This window comes from Chelmon rostratus, chromosome 17 (assembly GCF_017976325.1).
Source record: "Chelmon rostratus isolate fCheRos1 chromosome 17, fCheRos1.pri, whole genome shotgun sequence".
Lineage (NCBI taxonomy): Eukaryota > Metazoa > Chordata > Actinopteri > Chaetodontiformes > Chaetodontidae > Chelmon > Chelmon rostratus.
This window is the reverse complement of record NC_055674.1, coordinates 10818480-10841759: the sequence shown is the minus strand read 5'-3', so window position 1 is coordinate 10841759 and position 23280 is coordinate 10818480. Positions and strand designations below refer to the sequence as shown.

Here is a 23280-nt window from a genome sequence, read left to right as displayed (position 1 = left end):
AGATGAGTAGTTATGAGAGTTTTATATAGGAGCCAGTTCACCTCTACTTGCCTTCTTTCTTCTAGTTTATTGTGTTGCCTTGAAATGAACGCCGCATCACATTTGCAATTTGGATTTAATAAGGTCAGAGAGGTTTGGTGATATGAGAAACCAGACAGTGGCTCGGAGGTTCTTTAATAAGGCAGTGAGCTCCACCTGTGGGAAGCGGAGGACCGATTTAGAGGAACATTTAAAGACATTTAGACGAAGGTCCGGCCGAGCCCCCTCTGCTATTCTGAGATAACTGGAAAAAGATTGAGTTGGGCTGTTTGAATTTGCATCACAAAATCAGCATTCAACACAATGCTGAAGGGGCGAAATGTTACAGAGGAACATTTTGCATGTGGATAATTGTCTGCTTCATGCATTATTCAACTCACAAGGTCTCCCATCATTCGCATGTTGCTTAACGTGGTCTGCTGCTTGCTGGTGCTGCTTCTCCTGGAAAACAGCTCCTTTAAAAAAAATGTTTGTATGAGGTAACCTCTATCAACCAAATTGACATAATGGTGTGGACGTTTGGCCATTGTAATAGAAGATTCATCTATCCAACCTTGAAAAACCTCTTTTCATCCTCCCACGACGAGCCTAAGCAAGCGTCTGCAGGATAACATTTGATAGCTTGCCTCTGAGTGATTCTCTCCATATGCTGTGATTACAGTTGATGAACCACAGCTTGTAATTAGATCATTCAGCTGTTTATAGCGCACCACCCCCCTGACTGCCCCATGGGTCATTTCACAGATACGTCATTGATTCCAGATGATGCCACTTGTCACCTATTACCAAAGTCTGCTATCTTTTCATCGCAGGAGAGGAACGACATGTGCAGTGACTGGCCAGACAGCAAAAATGGATCAATGCAGCAAACAGGATCTAGGCGTTATTTGCCTCAGCGATACAAGGAGGATATGAGTGACTGCATTTACACTTCCTGTGGGAAGATTTTCACCATTTATTCATACATAACACTCAATAACTTGTTTTATTTTTGTGAAAAAGTACAGAGAGAGGAGCTTCAAGTTTATGAGAAAGTCTTGGCTGAGGGAGCCGCCAGGAGAAGAACAGGCTTTCAGAGTAAAAGAGATCAGACTCCAGTTTGGAGGAAGCGCTAATTGATGAGTTAACAGGCGCACATAAATAAAGATACCATGCTGAACAGCCCATCACTGAGGGCCATCATATCTCTGTGAAAGGCTGAACAAACAGTGCTGTCAATATCATATCTATATGCTGCAAACAAGGCTTCAAACACGAGCTCTGGAGTTCTGGATTTTGCAGTAATAAAGACCCCATAAAATCTAAACATGCCTTTATTTCTCATGTTAGTCACGCACTTCACATTTACACCTGTGCTCAATTCTCACACTTTAACATGGATTAAGGTTTGCATGAAATTTTGCACAAGACCCAGGTGGTTCTTGAATATGATGTCGAGCTTGCGTGCTAACAACACCCTTGTGGAGCTGTTGGAAGGTGTAGGTTTTTTTAATGCAGGCTCCCAGTTTCCCCCTGCCGCCGGTGTTTGAGCTAAGCTAGGCTACATCAAAGCCGTGAAAAATGACTCAATATGCTTTCTTTTATACCAGAGCAACAAACAGCCCTGCAGTGAATGTTTTGTCCACCTCCATTTACATACTTGGCAAAAGGCAAAATACTAGAAAAGCCACTGTTTCTTTTGTGTTATTTATGATATTATGCTAGTTGCTGTCGACAGCCAAGCTGAATGTGTTTAGGATCATGCTCCTCGCCCTCCAGTGGCCACAGTGAGAAACTGCAACACTGGATTCGATTTGTAACCAACAAACAAATAAATATAATCAGTAACCGTCCTTTTCTGCTGTGATGATAGCCTGCTGGTGCTTCTAGCAAATGCTTTAAAAATAAATAGATAAAATAATGTATTTATTTAGCTTTCGATTTAGAACAACAGGCCAGAGAGAAAGCTACATACCAGGCTCCAAATAAGTGTAATATCCTCAGTGGCTACAGCTGAAGGAACTGGGCTGGGCTCATCTTTTATTCAAGACTAATACTTCTGGCCAAACGCTCAGGGAGCCAAATGTCAATGACAATGTGGCACCGTATCAGGGGCAGTAATACATTTCTCTGCTCCTTGCTTTGGCAATGGCAAGTCCCCAAATTGTGTGGCAAATCAAATGCAGCCTGGAGTTTGTTTTCTTTGCAAGGGCCGCGGCATCTTTAACAAACCCAGTGGAACTCAGCTGCTCGATTCCTATGTTAGTACATTACCGATGATTCTCAGTAGTTTGGAGCTCTGATCAATTAAAATGCCAGTTTGAGAGTTCCAGGCATTTCCAAATAAACCACCCAGTCAGTGTGAACAAATTCAGAAGTAATTAGTTGCTATTTGCTCTTATGTAAGAATTTTTATTAAACTAAAAATGCACGGGCGAAATTCTTGCTGCCTGCTCAGCTGCAGAAGTAAGAGGCGCTAACAATGGCAGAGGACCTGATGTGACAGAGGGAGAGACAGAGGGACAGAGAGCGTGCCAAAAGGCAGCAAGATGGAGAGACAGACAGTGACAGTGAAAGACAAGACAAAGACCCACAGATCTGTATCAGAGAGGAAGAAAGATAAAAGCCAGGCAGACAGCTGCAGGCGGCTGCTTTGCAACATTGGCGAGACAAGTTGTCACTGGCAGAGGTATGTGAGGGCACTTCTGATGTTGCCTTGTTCTCCTTGTGCTGTCACTGAGATGAAAAAGCAGAGCCGTGTCCTACTCCAGGGGACTGGACTAGCCGGGCCAGCACATGGAGCTGTGATGCAGTTTTCAGTTTTTTCCGGCAAAAGACGGTTTCAATTAATCTTGCACAACAGGCCGGGACGGAAGTAAGAAAATGCATTTGGCCTCAATGCTGTAACAAACCGCAATGTGTCCATAGCGGGTGCAGAGCTGCCGGAGCGCACCGAAACAACGCTGCCCCTTTCTTTCCTCCAAGCAAGGAAACAGAATAGTCACAGATAACCTCGGCCAGCTTGTGCTGCATCCACAACGCCTGCAGGAAATGAAAGCTTGCAGAGCTACGTTTTGGTATCAGAAGAGCTGGACCTCTGCCTGCGCCGCAGCTTTTCCTCAGGATGGATGCGGCTCCAATTGCTCGGCACAAGTCAGCGAATGAAATCATCCAAAAACACAAACTTACTTGCTGCTTTGATGAAATCATTGGTTAAAACTTGCTACATCACTGGTATTACCTAATACTGTATTTTGTTTGTTTGGCTGACTTTATACTGTACACATATTGTTTCTGCATCCTATGTAAACTCATGTCATACTTTGCTGGGTACAATAATAATAATGAACACGACTATGATTCCTCAAGGAGCCTCAGAGTCTCTTTCCACGTCACCCAACTTTCCCTCTGTTGCACTTTTGTCTGAGCAGATTTGCTATGGGTGACACTGCTATTCTTGCCGAGGTTTGATCAGAGTATTAAACCAACAGGCAGAGTGGAGACGTCTGCTCCCAACAACAGACAGAGCCAGCCTGAGCCGACCCGGAGGAGCACAGGGAGAAAATAGGACTTCTCCCCTGAGAGGAGGTTTAAGCTGCACGAGGCAGCTGAGCTGAACTGAGCGACACCGTGTCACTGTCTGACACGCGAGGAAGACGCGGAAATCCTGCAGAAATGAACCAAAAAGCTCTATTTGATTTACTCGGAACCAGGGTTTACATTCAGCATTTTTCGCGCGGTTTCTCCACATCAGCGAGTCCCATCTGTGTTGGAAAACTTCACAACAACGCTGAAAACAACAGCCTCGTAAGCTGATTTCTGCGGCCCGACAGGGAAGAGAAAGGCTTTTATGTTTATAAAAGAGCAGCTGACGCGTCTGTCTGCCAGCAAACATGGGTGTGAGACATGTCTGGATGACTGATGTGCTTTGAAAAGCTGCAGTCATAGAGCGAGCATGAGCACGAGGGAGACGTGCATCCTCACATCTGTCGACGCTCTCCACCAATTAGTCTTTGTGCTGGCCCTAACCTCTGCGTTCAGCTGGTGATATGGTTACACTGTTTAAAACAGCGTTAAGTAAACAAGATAAGTACGATTCATGTGTGAGTGTGAGTTTCATTTACATTAAACCAGCTCTGTGAAGGACAATGAACATCCCGACGGTAAGAGTGAATAAAATGATCGTTTTGCTCTGAGAAAAGTTGTTCTTTCTCTATTTAAGTCCGTCCTTTACAGATATTAATGTGATTCAGCTTGGCCCTCTGAGCCAACAGCACAAAGACAAAGAAACACAAGCACACACTGCCAAAGGAAGAAAAATTACTGATGAGCTGAGGATGAAACAAGGTCACCTCACAGCATTTGTCTCTTCTTTGGAGAAAAAGCAAGCCAGGACAAAATATTGCAACTATGCCTGGGTTCGCAAGTTGCTCTGAAACTACAAATAAGCATATGGACATACGTGACCCCTCTTTTTCAAGTTAAAGTGTTTACAGCCCTACAATGCACTGTACCACGCAACATCCTGACTTTCATGGTAAAAAATATTTTTTCTCTCTAGTTTCTGATGTCTTTTAGATAAAGTTGAAGTATTTTGTAGTAATAGACTGACATAAGCACCGTTCCATGCTACAGAAATCTGTTTATACTTGTACAGACTAGTAAGACTGGACATAGAAAATCCTCTATAACTGGTCTTCTTTGCTTGTGTGCCTGCATTGGCACATAAATGAAGCAGATTTTCTGCTCTGAACAGCTTCTTTGCATTTTTAATGAGCTGTTTGGGAACCTGACTTTTTCACTGTGTCTTGGTGGATGCTCGAGAATGAATTCTTCGACTGTCTGCTGTAATGTACCTACATGATTTGAAAAGTTATAATCTCACTAATGTAAGACTTTCATTTAAAGGGCCAGCGTGGAGGATTTAGTGGCATCTAGTGGTGAGGCTGCAGATTGCAACTAACTGAATACAACTCCCTAACCATCCATTTCCAAGCGGAGGTGAAGCCATGGTGGCGGCGACCGCCCCCTCTCGTGGCCCAATTGTTGAAAAACGCGTGCTAAAGTGCCCTCTTGGACACCAAAACGCGTGCTAAAGTGCCCTCTTGGACACCAAAACACGCGCTTAAGTGTCCTCTTGGAAGCTAAAATGCGTGCTAAAGTGCCCCCTGGGAGCCAAAACGCGCGCTAAAGTGCCCCCTGGGAGCCAAAACGCGCATTAAAGTGCCCTCTTGGGAGCCAAAACGCGTGCTAAAGTGCCCTCTTGGACGCCAAAACACGTGCTAATGTGCCCTCTTGGACACCAAAACGCGTGCTGAAGTGCCCTCTTGGATGCCAAAACGCATGCTAAAGTGCCCTCTTGGACGCCAAAACACGTGTTAAAGTACCCTCTTGGACGCCAAAACGCGTGCTCAAGTGAAGCCTTTTCGCCCCTGCCCTTCAAAAAGTCTGTGCACGCCACTGTATTGCAGTACTTATATACTTAAATTCTCAGAAAAAATGACAATGCAAATACAAACTGAGAACATTTCCCACTGCTGCAGCGTCACATTGAAAGCATTTAACTTGAAAAACACAAGTTGACTTTTATTGTGAAGCAGTAACAGGAAATGCACTGTTTTGTTGGGGAGCTTTGCATTTACCGCTATCGTTCGTTAAAAAAATGCAACGATAAAACAGGGCAACAGTCATTTTTGGCATTTTTCTGACTGCAGATCAGTTTGAAATATTGCAGGGAGTAATGAAACAAGACGGAGCCACAAAGAGCTGTTAGAGCTGCAGACAACAGGCTGCAAACCTCCAACTTCTCTTCACTTGAGTATCACTGTGTCCTGCTGTCTGCAGACTCGTGTGTGTCAAAACAACATGCATGACGGTGGGAAAAGCAGAGGTGAAAGAACAATTACGTGTTTAATTGGTGGCAAATGGTCAAGTCAAGAGGTAAATGCAATCAGGGCACAAACCCTGCCAGTGCATGCCTGGATGTCAAACTTGCAACTGGTTTCTAGTTTTTAGAATTGTGAATGTAAAAGAGGAAATCAATAATTTATGGTTTTCAATATGTTATGAAGGGAAAGAATGGAATGGGCGAAATGTTAAGTGCCAGGAAAATGGAGATCGAGTGAGAGCAGGCCGAAAGGTCTCAAAGCTGCACAGACAAAAGAAGACAGAAGTCATTAACCTGCAAATGTGCTACTTATACATTTTCATTATAATAAATTTGCCCATGCGCCGGTGGCAGGGATGTAGATGCAGACGCTCACCTCGTTAGTCGGGTGCCAGTTTTTGAGATTGCGTGCACATACACGGTGCTCATTATCATGATATCCACTGTGACATCTGTGGCAGTCGTTTCCAGAGACATGTACTGTGTATCAGAGAGGTGTGTGTGTGGGGGGGCTCAGCGCCATCCTGTCAATCAAACTGATATCTTGTCAGTCCTCATGTCAGACCTTGTAAACACACTTCCTCTCTTTAAAGTTTGCTTTTTTTGGTCTAAAGAAGCCTTCTATTCCCAGCAAAAAATAAAAAATATACCTGACGTGAGTCTCTGTTCCTATCAAGTGCATTCATCGTCCTGAAACGAGGCAGACAAAATGTTCAAATTTAACACGATAGGCGGTGATAAAACAAAAAGAAAGCAAGCGTGGAGAAGCTCAGAAAACACCTAAAGCCATATATAGAGTTTACTGACTTTGATGCAGCCACACTGTGTGGGAGGACGGTGACCTCTGCTGAGATACCTCTACTTTGAGCCAGAGTTTCTTCTTCTGCTGTTCCGAACCCAACCATGTCTTAGATCCAGTGCTAAAGCCTTGACATGCTGCAGGCTTATTAACACTGCAGACATCAAATGGATACGACGAGCTGTGTTGTGCAAACACACATCGTGGGCAGTCGGCACTCAACTTTTACAGCCCTCTTGCCGCGACGTGCTTAATTACTCTGGTTCTGCCAAGGAATCTATCCGCAGGTGCTCACTCACTTGTAAATGTGCAGCCATTAATTTCAATACACTGCATAGTTTCTGGCAATTTGACAGTATACAAGCCGTTAATGAGATTCAGTCCGAATGAGGCTGTTTAGTGAACAAGCTATTAATAAAATGTGTGCGTAAACATGGTTTCTTGCAATAGCACCTGCAGTCACTGATTTTTCTGGCCGCTTGGGGAGAGCAGAAGCAGGTAGTGAACACAACGCTGACATATCATCACCTCTTCAGTTGGTAAGGCGAACTTGTGAGTAAGCAGTTGCTTCTTTACACATCCAGCATGTACCGAGCAACATTATGATTCATGCTGGAGTCGTGTATGTGACTCAGCGGAGACTCATCACTCCTGAGGGGAATATCTGGCTCTAGCTGCTGCCGCCAAATCCTGAATATTACCCTTTCTATGCGTTTCAAAAAGCCTACAATTTACAAGTGCATATAATATTATTAACTCTTAGCTAGGATAAGCTAAGATGTAGTTTCAGATCCTGTAAGTGAAAAACAGGGAGTGGTGTGTTATGAAAGGGTGCATGCTTCCCGGGGAGCTGTGCCATGAAACAGCATCTCGTTTGTTGGGACTGTAAAAGTTTTTAGGCTTTAGCGGGTTTACCAATAGTTTAACTTGAAAAGAAGTTATTTACATGATGCTTTTCCACCTGCAATAACTGAATTATCTGGCCACTTGGGGGTAGAAGAAGCAGGCTGTGAAGACAAAGCTTACATATCATCACCGACTCAGTTGATATGGTGAACTTGTTAGTGAGCAGTTGCTTCTTTTCACACAGAGCAGAGTGTTTCCTGTCACCTGATGAATGTTACTATGTTCACCAGTGTGTGACTGCTGTTTGCTGGTGGGAAGGTCATGAAGAGTGGATTTTTACAGCTTTTTTTTTTGCTGAAAACAGCTGCCTGCTGTGGGCGAAAAAAGGCAATAGGGTATGGAAACAGCGAGAGTGAACTAAAGCGGAGAGGCTGTGGGCCGAACAGCTAAACGATGATCTGAAAGTGACTCGAAAGCTTCATAAAGCCGAGCGGAGCTGCAGATTCAGGTGAGAGGTTCATCACTACAAGCGACCACTTTCATACGTTATATACATACACTGTGAATATAAAAGCTCCATGTTTCAAACAAGTCATCATGGTGCTATCTGTCAGACTTTTATTAGATCCTCCCTGCCCATTAAATGCCCACAGCTTCATCCCTGCAGTCTGCAAAGCAAGAGTTTGGTTAGTCTCAAAGTCCAAGCTGAGACAACCACTGATGACACCACCATTACTATATTTGTTGCAATTGTGATGTTTACTCCTGAATAAAAAGGTATAGTATTTTTTGTTTTGTTTTGTTTTTCCTTGAGACATTAGCCGCTGAGGCTTCTGCACCAGACCAATACATTTATTTATTTTGGTTGCTTCAAAAGTCAGATTTTCACATTCCATTACCAGTGTCATTACTACTCTGAATGATGCTCAGACCTTGCTCTGTTAATAGTTTTGGGTTATTTACTAAAACTCTTTTTTTTGTCATTAGAGAAAATTATTATAATTAGTGTTAATGGTCACATTTCACTTCATGTGTTCACGTTGAAGCCACCTCCAGTTTTATGGACGCCACTTACTATTCTGCTTGGATATAATTGAAATCCATTTTCACACTCTTTCTTTGGATAATAAAAGGATTGCAGGACTGTGATAAAAAGCCAGAGTAACCACAACAAAAATAATGACGCCTCTGCATTTGTTCATGCCAGTTAGAGATAAAACACTCCGAAAAGACAAAAGAGATAGAGAGTGACAGAAAAACTTTTTTTTTTGTATATGTGTTGGATTCTGTGTGAGTGTTTCTGTGAAAGATTAACAATAGGCCCATTTGTCTTTGCCTGACTGTTTAACTTCGGACAAAGAGCAAAAACACATCTCAGTGCACTAACGTACAGCTAGGAAGAGAAAGGGAAGCAAGTCGCCTTACAGAGCTGGCTTTCCGAGGGATCGAATATTTCCCTGAAACTGTGTCAATAGTTGCTGTGACCGAGAGGAAAAATGATACAGAAACAGACAGAGTAGATGATGATCGGATGATTCATTTTGTGCAAACACAGTGCAGCACCCCTGGCTCCCAGCTGATCTGATAAATCTGTATCATATTAGGAAGGTTTTCAGGAAAACTGACTGAAAAGTGACGTAGTGTATAAAATGCAGAGGAAATACCCGAGAGGTTGTGGGAAACAAAAAAAATGTGTGTTTAGTGCTGCATTTAAGATTACAAATGTTTTTCCTGAAGCAGAAAACACTATATGCCACAGAAAACCTTTCGTTTTTTTTATACTTTTTTATGGAGCATATCACTTGTTATGGACTATAGATCCAATACTCTGTACCCATAAACGGACTCCAAGGTGCTTCTCCTTGAATATTTCTGACCCTAGCACCATCAGTTCATTTGATTATTTTATTTTAATGGATAATGGGTGTGCAAGCAATAGAGCTTCTGTCCTCCTGTCCTTCTTGGAGACTCTTTGATGTCATAACGTTGCAGTTGAAAAAGCTGAAGGGGCGGTTGAGCACTTCAATTTACGACAAAGCGGTCTCTGATTTTTCTTGGTGCTTTTGGACGCTGAAAGGAGAGGTGGAAGAGAGACAGTTGGTAAATCAAATTTTCGTTCTGAGAGCGTCTGAGTGGCTTTGACCTTCGTCAGACCCCTCACAGGTAAAGAGCTTCCTTCTGCAGAGTTGCATCAAACTCGGAGGAACACGAAAGGCGGGAGGAAAAGAGGCGTTATGTAACAAAGAGCAGCGAGATGATGAAGAGATGGCCACCTTCTTTTCCCAAAACTCTCCTTAACAAAGAGGACGGCAGTCAAACACCTCTGACGTGAATCCATCCACTAAGACAGTTTAGTTATTTTTATCCCTTCTGGGAAACTAAAATGCTTCAACAATGACAAAAGGCAGGCGGCTGATAGGACGTCTTCACTCATCTTGCAGTACTTGAGTGTGCGTTTGTGTGCACATAAGCGTCCCATCTGGTTAAATGGGAATGTGAAAGCAGCTGAACCCTGGTGGATCATCTTCCCTACGACCTTTTGCCTCTGCAGAGCTTCGCTCCACTGGATGCATCATACTGTATATGAGTACAGTAACGGACGGGCAATAACCTGCTGAGCCATGGAGCTGCCATGCTAATAATGTTCCACATAGGAGACCAATTACAGGAGCTGTGCGAGTGACGGGGTAATGAATGAGGATTACTGCATGTCATGCCCTCACTAGCTTCTCCAGAACCTGATGGTGCAGAATAATGTGCGTTCGTCGCCTGAGACGTACATCTAAAATGCCAGAGTGTCCGCTGATTATAAATGAATGGTATTTAAATTCATATCACTGCATTATTTACTGACAGCTTCTCTCATCACCATCTGGTGCGGTGGTGCCATGACATTTAACTAACAGCTATGTGGTAGGCAGGCGGCCGTTTCATTTGAAGGCAGACCGTGCCCCGGGGGGACGCACGGAGAGATGAACGAAGGCACACACAGGAAGGTTTCATCTCTCGTTGCTTTTATTGCGTTTTTACAACACAACAACGTGAGCGTGATCAAGCGCTCGTCACCGGCGCATGCAAACACACACGTGCAGCTGCAAAGCAATGCACTAAAACAGTCAGCATCAAAGCCAGACCGTTCAATAAGACACTTTTTATTAAATGCACAGAGAATGTATTCTAATCCGGGTTAGAGCTATGGATCTGCAGTGAAACAGAGGCTGTGTCTTATCAGACGACCATCAATTCTAATGTTAGGAGAATGCTGTAGGGATTTTTTTTTTCCTGCTTGTCTGTAATCACAAGTGCAGGTTCAAGTTCTAAACAGCACGAGTGGAGCCAAGTGTCTCGCTCAAGGACGCATCAGCCAGTCTTAAAAGCTAAATGTTGTTTGTCATTGCCTTCAAAAATGATTCATATGACTGTTTTCTGACCTGACGCGTCTGTTGACAAGGCGAGTTTGTCACTGCCTTCCAAAATCATCGCAAAATGATTCATGTGACGGCCAACAACACCACGGTTAAAGCTGTTATAATCAATAATTTTACATTAACAATGAATGAAATGTGTCATTTGAAGGGGATCGCTAGTAGTGACGAACCCACAGAAAATCACTACCTTACTTTGTAGTTCTTCTAGAGTCTAGTTTTGGTGCCTAAACCTCGTCTAGAATCTAGACGAAGCAATCCAGCATCTTTGAGTGTATTACTTTGGTTATATGCAGCTTTACTGTTTTGGTTCAGGCTCACTGTGCTCATCAGGGTCATTCCAGCCACAGCAGGCATCAAAAAAGCTGTTAAAACACGCAGACTGCTACCTGTTCAGCACAGCTGACAGACAAAGTTAGCGACTACCTGGTGAACACAGTGGACGGGCGACCTCCAGCAGTTTGCTGCTCTTTCTATACGGTGCGTTTGAGGACCTGTGGGTTAACTGACTGACAGAGAGCACTGAATCGTTCTGGTTTGACAAACTGCTTGCCTCCCATACACGGCAAAAGATCCGAGCTTGGAATGATAGCACCACAGGAGCCAGGCTGCTTTTCAGCGGAGTAACCCAGACAAATGATTTTCAGCAGAGGCCTAAATGGACTCTTACAGTCTCCCTGAAGCACCACTTCTGACAAGAATTATCATCACATTACTAAATGGCTTGTGTATTTCTGCTACAGTGGCCTACACCAACAAACACTTGCCACTGTGCAAAGGCTAATTCATGGCGCCGATTATAACCGAATACAGAAACACCTCAGCAACTGTAACAGTCTCTGATGTAAGCTGAAGTGCATGTGCACTTACAAGTCTTACTCATCTGTCGACCCAGTGTCAGGCCAAAGCGTGCAGCAGACCCACCGGTCCACTGTATCGGGGTCACATTTTGTGTTGCATGGGCTTGAAAAGAGCATCTCAACGCAGGGTCAGTTAGCAATATGTAAATCTTTCAAAATAAAGCTCGCTGACAAACATTTCAGGTGACGGCAGCAGTTTGGTTAGGTTTAGGCACCGAAACAACTTAATAATGGATCTTGGTTGGACTTAAAATGAGTCATTTTTCTTAAAACAAAGCACATTGACGATTGCTCTCACATGGAAATCTAACCCTGCTTCACTCCCATCATTATCGCTCCCTGCTGGTACTACACCTTCATACACGTGTACTTTTCAGACCTCGGTGAGGCACAGTGAGACGTTGACACGCTGTCCTCTATTGGCGTCTATTACACACTTTAACGTGAGACCTTGCTGCATCCGTAGATTTTACACCACTTAAAACACAAATGAAGGCAGCTGATATTTCAGATGAAGCACGTCAGAGTATTTTCTTTCCTGCGTTAAGCGTTGAGTCTTTTGTCCCTCAGATGACGGACAGTTCCCATATGACATTCGCTCTCTGCTTGCCTAAATGTCATCTACAGTAGCTGGGGAGACAATAACACAGCGCAGAGAGGAGCGGGTCTGCGGGCGGAGGAGGAGAGAATGATCTGCCCCTCTCATTTCTCCCTCTCCTTCGATGCGCCATTCATCACCATTAGTGTTCATTAACATGAGTTAGTGCTCGTTAGGCAACGGTGTGCCAGCGGGCATCTGTAGCTCGCCGCCAGCATATCTCCTCCCTGTAATAGGCATTGACTGAATGTGAGAGCGGTGGAGGGACGAGGAGACGGGAGAGGAAGGAGGGAAGGCCAAGCAGGGAAGGGAAGGACCTGTCAGCGTGTGTCTCCTAAGTTACTCCGAATTTATCTCTGGAAGACTAAAAAACTGCTTCAAATTATAAACTTTACCAGTGATGAAGTGAGAATACAGCAAACAGCAGATTCTACAGAGAGAGGCGTCGCAATAAGCCTTCTTGGAGTGTTTCTGGAAATGCCAGAAAATACGAAAAGGTCTTGAAATATCACTAACAAAAAATTATTGCATGATCTAAAAGCTATATAATTTCTATTTCTTCTTCTATACCTTTCTTTTTCTACATTGTTTCCACTGTTTGAGGCTTGGCTGGCACTCATTTAATTAACATCACCTTGTTGCACCCTCTTCTTCTGCAACGCTATAATGGCACACGACTGGAGAATCAGCGCCACCAGCTGTTTATCTCACATTTGTTAAAGCACATAGATCATTCTATCAGCAAAATCTCTGGGCTGCATTAAACAGAGTGAGCATTCACTCTGATGACAAACTTTTAACACTATCGCATGAGAGCGCACTCATCGCCTTATAGACTCGATCGCTGAATAATTCAGGGGACAAACGTGTGAAGGACACTTTGTGTGGACAGAGACTGAAGCAGTGTGTGCTGGGCCGTGAAGCGATAAGAGAAAGGCTGGAGGCCGTCTGTAGCAGCAGAAGCTGGACACTTTGTTTCAGATGGTTGACGGTTACTCGTCCTCCCCTTCTGTTAGCGTCTGTCCAACCTATCAGTGCAGCTTCCTCCCCCTATTGAGCAGCTGATCACATCTGGAGCTAAAGAGGCTGGGCACATCATATTTCTCTGGCATATTTCCCCTTCCCCTAACAGCCCCTTTGCTGCCCTGAAAAGACCCTTTTTTCCTGATGGCTAGTGCCAATTAAAGCAGTTGAAAGCTGCCAGCCCTCCTGTTGCAGGATGCACTTACTGCACAAAGAAAAACCAGCAGGTACGATGACATACTGACACCAGCTGCCACGACTTTAGCCCCTCTGTCAGCAGCGGAGCTGAGAGGGGATGGTAATGGAGCTAGATGTGCAGCTGTTTAGCTTGTTTCCCCATTAAAAAGAAAGACTTTTTCCCTTTCAATACAACAGGACTGTAAAAACACATTCTTATTATTGATTCAGATATGAATAATTTGTTTTATTGATTGCAAGAATGTGCTCACAGTTTGACTTCTCATCTCTATCAAATCTTCCCTCCCTGGGGGGCTGGTATTTATTTTTATTTCTTCTCTTGCTTTTAACGAATTGTCTGTTTTTCTGCTTGTTTCTGCACTTTCACAGCTTGTTTTTGAATTTAAAACAAAAATGAAGAAGTCACCACAAAGCTTATCTGAATAAAATGCAACAAAACAGCCACTGACGAGCCATTCTAGAGGTAAAAGCACGCTGCTGTTTTTTCTGGTTATATGCACATTATTACAACATGGCAGAAATAAAATCTATGTACTTCTTTGTGACAGGTTGACTATCTGCCCTCTTTATCTCATCTTATCTCTTTATCTACCCTCCTTATATTGAATCTCTGTTTTTTAATTAACTGAATCAATAAAGGTTATATATGTGGGCACCCACGGCGACTGTGATTTGATTTGTACACTGCTGAGTTCTGCAGAACAGGCTGCGTCAAACAACCTTTAAAAAGCTATATGTTAACTTTCGGTTCATGCAGATGTTTTTTCTATCTGCAAAGGAAGTTCTTATCGGTCTCATCCTTCACCGGCTGATCTGTTTGCAGGGCGTCTGTCACCAGAGTGCACACGTTTAACAGTCTGCACCACACTGGCTGAGTGGTCAGCGAACCCCAGCAGGGCTGACCGGGACCTTCGGTTCAATTGGTATGTTCTCATGATGATCCAAAGATGTGCGTCTTACTGCCATTGACCAAGACGCCGCTGACTTGTGGCCGCTCACTGCTCTGTGATGAGTGAAATGCAGATGACAAATTTGCCTGCGGGGACTGAGAAAATAACACATAACCCAACTTAATTGCTTAATAGCAGCCGTTCCTCAGTCTCAGCTTAATAAACTTGGAGGCAAGGTGCTCTGAGAAACAGCGTCTAGGATTCCAAACACGGCCCTCGTGCTATAACTGAACACTGACAAATTCATTGTGGAAGGTGACGCCAGCTCTGATTGCCAATGTTTGATTCTGAGAGGGAGAGCAGCCCCTCATTGTAGAGATTACGGACCAGTGGAGAGAGAGGAGGCGAGAGATGAAGAAAGAGACTGACTGTTATCCCTCGCTACATCACATTCAGTCTCCCACATTCCTCCTGTTCCAGTTTTTCTTCCCCCCCCTTTTCTCTGATCCCCACCTCTGATCACAGCCTCCGTCACACAAACTGACTTTGATAAAAAAACGTTGTTTAATGATGTTGCCAGAAACGACAGCCACCGCGAAGCTCTGCATTTTGTCATTACAAAGGCGCATCAGACGTGACTGAGCCTTTTGTGGCAACACCTGTGGCCACGATCTCGCCTTTCAATCTGTAAAATCAACCCGCTGGGCCAAGATAAAGTTAATTAAAACCCTTCCTTTCAAATCACAATGTCAGCCGTGACATTTGGGGCGCATGCTTATGAAAGAGCAAAAAAGTTTGCATGAAAAAGAAGTGAGAGAACTGCATTAGAACAAAGAGCAATAAAACATAACCTACCTGTATGTTGTCAAAGGACGTTTTGTTGGTGACGTCATACAGCAAAAGCAAAGCTACAAGAAAAGGAGAAAAGTTTGAGTGTATCGTTTCATGGCTGCAAATCATTTCCTGCTGAAAAATGGAAGAATTCTGAGCGAGTGTTGAAGCATTTCACCTTCATGTCTTGACCCCCCTTCAGATTGAATTAAGAAAGAGTTCATTTTCTGGGCACAAGTTAATGTGGATTCTCTCTCTTGGCCTGACAAAGCCCTGAATCACAGCAGGCAGCACTCAGACAGACCAGAGTTAAGACTTTAGGTGCGGAATTGACTGTACATCGCAGGCTATTTGACATGTTGCTGCAAAACACAAAATGGCCAAATGGCCGAGCTGGGGACATTGATTATATTGAATAAAACTCAGCCTTGAAGAAATATGACAAACTGAGCACTGATTTGTTTTTTCTCGTCAACATGACAGCTCTAACAGGACTCGTGCAGCTTTATTTTAAGCCCTGTCGAGGTAACTTTGAGTAAAATGATGACTGACGATGGCCCAGTCAAGGTGTTTGCATGAACGGGTCCTGAGGCTAAATTATTAATCATGGTATCGATAAGCTCTGATGTTATTGGTTTGGCTGTCAGTGTTAGAGGAATTAAGGCATTCGTCTATAATTCATTTTCACTAGTCCCAATCCAGAAGACCGTCTTTTGCATGTGAGGGTGGAAACGAGAGCAATCGCTCAAAACATTTAGCGGAAGCGCATCACATACAGGCGGAGAAATGTTTGCTCGTAGTTCATCACTCACCGCAGCCTGAAGTCTGCAAATATTATATATGCTGTCATGAATGCTAATTTATATATGTGTGAATTTGAAGAAATAAAACAATGCTACCACTGTTCTCTTTGACACCAGACTTCAATTTTTTGTCCATTTCTTTGCTGAATCGGACAAAATCAAAACGCAGCAAGCATTACATGTGCACACTAGAGTACTAGTACACAAGACTACACAAGATATTATATTATACATTATTAAGGTTATTCATTCAAACTGCCTGGAAGCCTCAGTCCATGCCCCTCTATCAGTGTGTGGAGCAGCTCGCCCAGGGACTGCAGGTAGAGAGAGGCGCTGAGAGAGGCGGCGTCCCAGGAGAGACGAGCGTGATGCAGACTGACAGCTGTGTAATAAAGCGGAGTTCTCCTGGACTCGTCCTGGAGGTGTTTCTCACTCTTTTGCCATTTGTTATCACTCGGTGGTTGAAGTCAGGACACAACAAATCATAAACTGCTGCCACTGTTAAGGATCTGTGTGTGTGTGCGTGTGTGTGTGTATTCATGCATGCCTTTCTGCTACCTTGTTTTAAACATCCTTCCCAAAAAGTCCCATATCTGTAAGGGTCAGTCTCTCTTGTTTTGGGGAAAAAAATCAAAACGTCTGATTATATGCGAGATTTCCTGGCAAATGGAAGAGTGAAACTGAGGTTTGGAGGAGGAGATGAGCAGAGATTGCGAGGACAGGGTGCAGAAAAACTTGATGAGAAGAAGCCGGAATGAGAGGCGACGACACAACAAAAGGAGAGAAAGCTAAACTGGGGAGACACAATGACAACAATCGAGAGGAAAGACGAAAAGGAAGGTGGAAGAGCGTCAGCAGGATTTGGAGAAAACGTCCTGCTGAGAGTGTTTGTGTGTCTCTCCTTCGTGTTCTCACTCAGGCAAACACTTTGCGTCGCTCTCAGTCTCGCATCTGTGATCTCATTTCCATCACTTGAGAAGTTTTAATTTGTCCTCCCCTCGCGTTTCCTGGATTGTATGAATTCCTTTTCGATTTGAGCTCCGACGCTTGTCACGAAATCACAGAGCGCATTATGAAGCAGAATGTAATCACAGGGTAAGAACATCATCGAGCATTAATTAAACCTTTCTTAAAGGTTTCAAGACGCTCAATAGTTTTTGCAAATCATCCTCAATTAAACACAAATGCGCTATTTGTTCGAAAAGAACAGGTCATGTAGTTCATTTTAAAACATTAAAAGGTCGTTTATGACTTGTTTGCCATTTCCAGCAGCATTGTCTGTGAGGTTGGAACCGTGCACACCATTAGAGCTTTGGTGTTGTACAGTACATGGGTACCTCGTTTTATGCTTTTTCAAGCCATTTAAATCATGCTCAATCAAGAGCTGAGGGCACCACCGAAACAGGCGTGAGATGGATTCAGGTGAATTACACCCACGGCGAAACGGTGAAACTGATGCATACATTTTGCTAAAATGATGTGACAACATTTCCACGTTTTACCAGGGGAGGCTCTTAACGGGATTATTTAGCCCCTGGACTTTAGCGACGATAAAAGATTAGTTTTAACTCAGGAAACTGGACGCATTTGTTTTGCAGAATTGTATTTTTATCCAACGCCTCAGAGCAAACCTGTTATTTCTTCTGTATGTTTTGTCTGTTTCTTTTGTATTATTTTTTTCTCACTGTGGTTTTCTCTTTTATCACCGTTTGCACAAATAAACCAAACCAAGATAAGCAGAACTGCTGAAAAAAAAAACAAAAAAACAGAAACTAAATAATCAGTGAATTTTCACACAAAAATGAGCTGAAAAATATCTGATGGCTGTCTACACCTTTCCTCCCACACAGCCGATACAGTGCATATTCACCGACATCTAAAATAATCCTCCCAACATGCATCTCTCTCTCTCCACCTCTCTGTCTCTCCCTAACTCAGACTCCCTCCACCCTCCCACACTCGTTCTCTCTCTGAATGCACCAGCACTTTAGCTCTGGGTTTTCTCTGCCTTCAGCTCTGCTCCGGCCCCCAAAAAGTTATGGCAGCGAAAATTAATGCCATTTATCATAGTGCGCCTTGGCTTTGTGGAGGAGTGTACGTTTGCATGTCAAACACTGTGTTTGTAGATGGGTTTAAGGTAATAAAAGCACTGCTGGCAGGCTTGTGCGATCTGCAAATCCTTTAGTGTGTCATAATGTCACTGTCATTGGCTGCAACATAAACCTTGTTGCATACAGTAATAAACCATAAAATAGCTACAGCAACCCGTGGCTGGCCCAAGTCTTTTTGGGACCCTAAACAGAATTCAATTCGCAGTCCTTGGCGTTAAACAGCTTCCTGGCCTCAAGTTATCATCATTTATCGCTAAAAGCATGAGCTGCTGTCAGACTTGGCAAAAACACTGCCTCGTGTACCGGCGTCACTAAATTTGGCTGAATGTTGCTGGAGTCTTGTATAGTTCTGCAACACTGTGTACTTTATTCAAGCAAACTGAGTTTTCTTCTTGTAGGACAACTGTGCAGGGTTGTAAACTTCCAATAGCTAGTGATAGGCTTCTTGGGAGCTGTGCAAACTAGTTATGAACCTCATCATCACCTTTTAATTAGATGCACTGAATGTGTCAGCAGCTGCTTATTTACACATCCAGCACTACCATTCATAGAGAGTAATTTTGCTGGCCACCTGGTGAATGTAAGATCAATATTCACACTCTTTTAGCTCTGTTTTTGGTCCCTACCAACTCCTGAGGAAAAACATCTGGCTCTTCAGCTGCTGAACGCTCCAATATGTTCACCAGTTAGTTGCTAACTGTGTCTGCTCGCTGCTTCATGCTGAACAGGTGGTGCACAGTGAATGATGCTATGAGAGCGGTGGGAGTAAACTAAACAACCAGCTGAAACTCACTATAAAGCCCCAACTCCTCCTACACCTTTAAGCAACTGGTTTTATCAATGACCTCATCACACCATTGCAACTATGGTCATTAATTAACCTGCGGTGAAGAGCTTCTGTCTCCCCCTTCTGGCATTAAGGATTATTACACTAACACTATTGACTATGGTTGCTTGTCATTCAGCTCTGGCAAACCAATCACTGCAGGCTGAGGTAAAACGTATCAGTTTCGGTGTGGTCAATAGGCTTCATTAGGTTTGTGTGAACTTGTTTGGCAAACGACTGAATGTTCATTTATAGGTCAAAATTCTGCACTCCAGCTTTAAGTGTTATGGGACATGAAAAATATGACTTACTGCACCTTTAATTTTCCTGCATACAGCTCGCGTGCATCATTTTCAAATTCTACAGAGCAATGAGCACCACTATCAGCCACAGGAAAGAGAGATACAAATGTTAACATGATAATTGGTTCACTTTTACCGTCTGCAACACCGCAGTTAGAGATTCATATACAATTCAAGACGTAGCTTAGCCGAATGTTGGCTGGCGTTTCAGAGATACTTTGATGTGGACAGATGTGCAGTGCAGCTAAAACGGGGCAAAAGTCACCCGGGCTTACCCTAAACCCTGCAACAACTGCTTGAGTTTCAGGGTGAGTTCACTGTGGGGACGCAAGGACAAAAGCACACTTTGCAGAAAGAAACTTCAGTTTGCTTTCAGAGTTAACGGGAAGCACGAAGAGACTGACAGCCTGGTGTTTACGCACAATGTGAAGGCAAGCAGGCAGATGAAAATGCAGCCGCTCCTGTTTGAACAAAACTCTGAAACCACGGTATCAGAGCCTTTTGTACGACACATCAGAGACTTCAGAAAGCTCGCTGACAGTCTGTTGCTGAAACAGGAGTTTGTTCGGGTTAGATAAAGTCGCTATGAATCACAGTCAGCACCATTTGTGGGCTTGGTATCTACATGGGTGTGCAAGTGATGAGTGGAGACTTTTTAGTGCGATATTGCAATAGGGCCAGCAATAAAGTCTGAAGTTCAGATACTATCGCAAATATTTTTTCTTTCTCCAGATACACCAGAGGCTATTTCTAATTATTTCCTCACTCGGGCTTTAAGAACAGACAGAAGGTGCATTTAAAAAGGTCACATCTCTAATGATGTGTGGAGATACCAGTGCAACGCTGTGCAGATAGTTGATAGTTCAGCTTATCCTGCGACATGCCTCGAGGTATTACTGGAAACTATAATTGAAAATCCTGACACTGAGATGTCTAAGGCTACACTGCAAAGACGTGTGATGTGGTTTGCAGAGGAAGATATGTTCCCGGGCGTCGTGCCTGAAACTGGACCTGCTAAAAGTCCTCCGAGGTCTCCGTCCTCCAGGAGACAGAGACAGATAAATCCTGCTATAATTATGCAGGCTGACCGCCAAAGCATGACATGCCTGATGAGGATAATACACAGACACAGATTCACACACACACCCACCTCCACACACACACACACACACACAACCTGTCCCTGCTTAAGTTGCGTAAACTTGAATGGATTACACAGACACACAGATCCCGACGGTAAAACCTCCCTTTGATCACGCGGGGACTCCTCACTGCCCAGAGATTAAAAGACCAAACGAGGTGATGCACCCTCCATACAAATGAGGGGACAAAATGACAAACACATACTGCAACATCATGTGAATACCAAAAATGGAGCAGAGCCACCGTTTGCCCCCTCAGAGAAAAAGCTGTCCTGCTTGGAAAGCTGTTCTTTCGGTGTAAAGCTGAACTCCTTCACTTCTTCCAGGCACATTTCACTTCATATCAAGCTGTTAGTTACTTACTGTTAATGTTATATAGCAGTGTGTGTGTGTGTGATCTGGTTGATTTACACTCTAGGGTGCACCTGATCCTTCATAGTTATAAGTTCAACCGTTATGATTAATCGCTGATAAGAAGGTGAAAGATCTTGTATTCCTCTGGGTCCAGGTTTTGCTCCTCATACACCAGCTAATGTGAATCTGATTCAACATTTTCACTAAAGCTGCTCTGCCTCGATTACCAGCTTTGTGACAAAACAATGGAGCATTGCCACAAAGAGGTTTCTAAATGAACATGCATGCCTAATACTCACGATGAATAAAAAGTAGATATACACACATGCAGGCTCACATACTCGCACATCGGGAAGACTGATTACGGATCAACAAAGACCCAATGGGATGTCCTTCCATCCCTGGAGAGGAGTTATAAAACCTCAGCGCTTTATAACTCTGCACAGTGGAAGAAAAACAATCTCAACCACACCTTCACACTAACACTGCTGTGAATTATAACAAGTGCAAAAGCTTTTTTTCATGCAAAAGCAGCACCTAAACAAGAATCCTCCATTTCAATGCGCACAGGACAAGTGTTCATTGTATATGTAGGTGTACATATTTTAGAGCTTCCTCTCCGCCTGCCACTAAACACTCGAGTAATCTACACTTCATCCATCAGGTGGGGAAAAAAAACACTGAAAGGGTGCTGTAATAAGGCCTAATCTGCATAATTGGAGACTGGCCTGAGTTGCATGTCAAGTGTGTGAAAGGTGTGTGTATGTGTCTCACCGTGGGCGTCACGGTAGTAGGCATGAGTGACACTGCGGAACCGCTCCTGTCCAGCTGTGTCCCAGATCTGCAGGGAGTAAGAGAGGAAGGTAATCACTGAATCGAGAAAGAGGTTTCTGTCTTTTTAATAAGTCCTGTGTTTGCGCAGTCGTGAAACCCTCCATCCAATTTACTCCGCTGATATTGGACGAGTCTGATATATGGAAATTGATATTGAACTATCCTTTGTCTTATGAATTCAGCACTGAACAGATCTGGACTAAAAGCTGCATTAATTGATTTTTTCGTGGTCACTTGGGGGCAGCGCAGCAAGCTGTGCACACAACACTGACTTATTATCACCATGAAGTTGTTATGGCTAACATCCACACCCAGCTATCATGGAGCAACGTTAACACTAATTAGCAGCCGTCTTTACTTCCAGTAAGTCTATTTTCTCTTTTCTGCTCTGGTTTTGGTCTCCACCAACTCCTGAGGGACATATTTTCTGGTTGGGCAGGTTGCACCCAGTGGATTTATCAGAGCTTTTTGATTGAAAACGAGGTTGATTGGAGTGATGAGAGAGAACCAAACACTAAAGAAGGCCAGCTAAAAGATGCTAATTCAGTCCGACGAGCTGAGGGGAACGATCAGGCGATAACTCTCTGTGGGTTTATCACTGCAAGCAGCCCCTTTTACATTACTCAAAGTAATTTGATCCAGTGTTAATATGAAAATATCGATTTGTCTAGATTTAAGGTCACAGCACATATTGTATTTATTATTTTCCCCATCATTCCTAATGTTTATCTCAGCCTGGGTCATGATATTGAATATGAATCAGCTGTGGTCGATGCCAATCGTTCCACTGTCCTAACCTCAGTGGAATGAGGCTAATTAAGTCCTTCTTTTTCCCATCAGGCAGAACTGTGGCTCATCACAATTTGGCTCCAATGGCAATTACATTTTCTTCTCTCGATAGAGCAGACCTGTGCAGGTTGACTGCACCCTGCGCTTGTTTTATATGAAGAATTCATTTTTTCTGCATTTCTCTTCTGGACTATCCCTCTTCCTCCTTCTCTCTCTCACATGTGTCAGTTTTGATGGTGGTTCTGCCTCCCGATGGCCTCCCTGGGGCAACCGCCCCCCCTCCGGGATCCAAGTGGCGGTAATGAAGAATGGCAATTAGGGGAGGAAAAATAACTCCCTCTCCCTGTTTGTAGGATATAAGCTGCTCTCTGCATACCGGCTTTGAGCCAATTAGCCTCAAATGAATACATCACAGGGCAAAGGCCCACACCATCAACCTCCATCAGCCCCTAATTAAGATCATTAGGGACGATACACATAATTATCTGCTTTGTTGGACAGAAATATCAAGCATGCAACAATGCTGTGTTGCTGTATGGCCGCCACGTCTCTAGACAGTGGGTGACGTGAGGAGAAGGGAAAAAAACTCAAAGCTGAATGGAAAGTATTCATGGAGATGGATAAGCCCTAATTATCTTTCAGCCACTTTTTGTTTCAAGATCAATGACTGTCCTCACAAAAGATGGCCAATAGCAGCACTGCTGCAGCTAAAATGTGTTTTATTGTGGATGAAGGCGGGGTTGG

At 43.7% G+C, this 23280-nt stretch overlaps 1 protein-coding gene across 1 annotated transcript in view; it reads right to left on the bottom strand.

Annotated features, from left to right (window-relative positions):
* Positions 1–23280, bottom strand: part of LOC121621065 (ras-related protein Rab-26-like) — a 49093-nt gene that overhangs the window by 5163 nt on the left and 20650 nt on the right. Inside the window, exons 4-5 of the mRNA XM_041957372.1 lie at positions 21688–21754; positions 15400–15452 (exon numbers count right to left, since the gene is read on the bottom strand). Coding sequence (XP_041813306.1) covers positions 15400–15452; positions 21688–21754 — 120 coding nt within the window. The remainder of the gene's footprint in view (positions 1–15399; positions 15453–21687; positions 21755–23280) is intronic.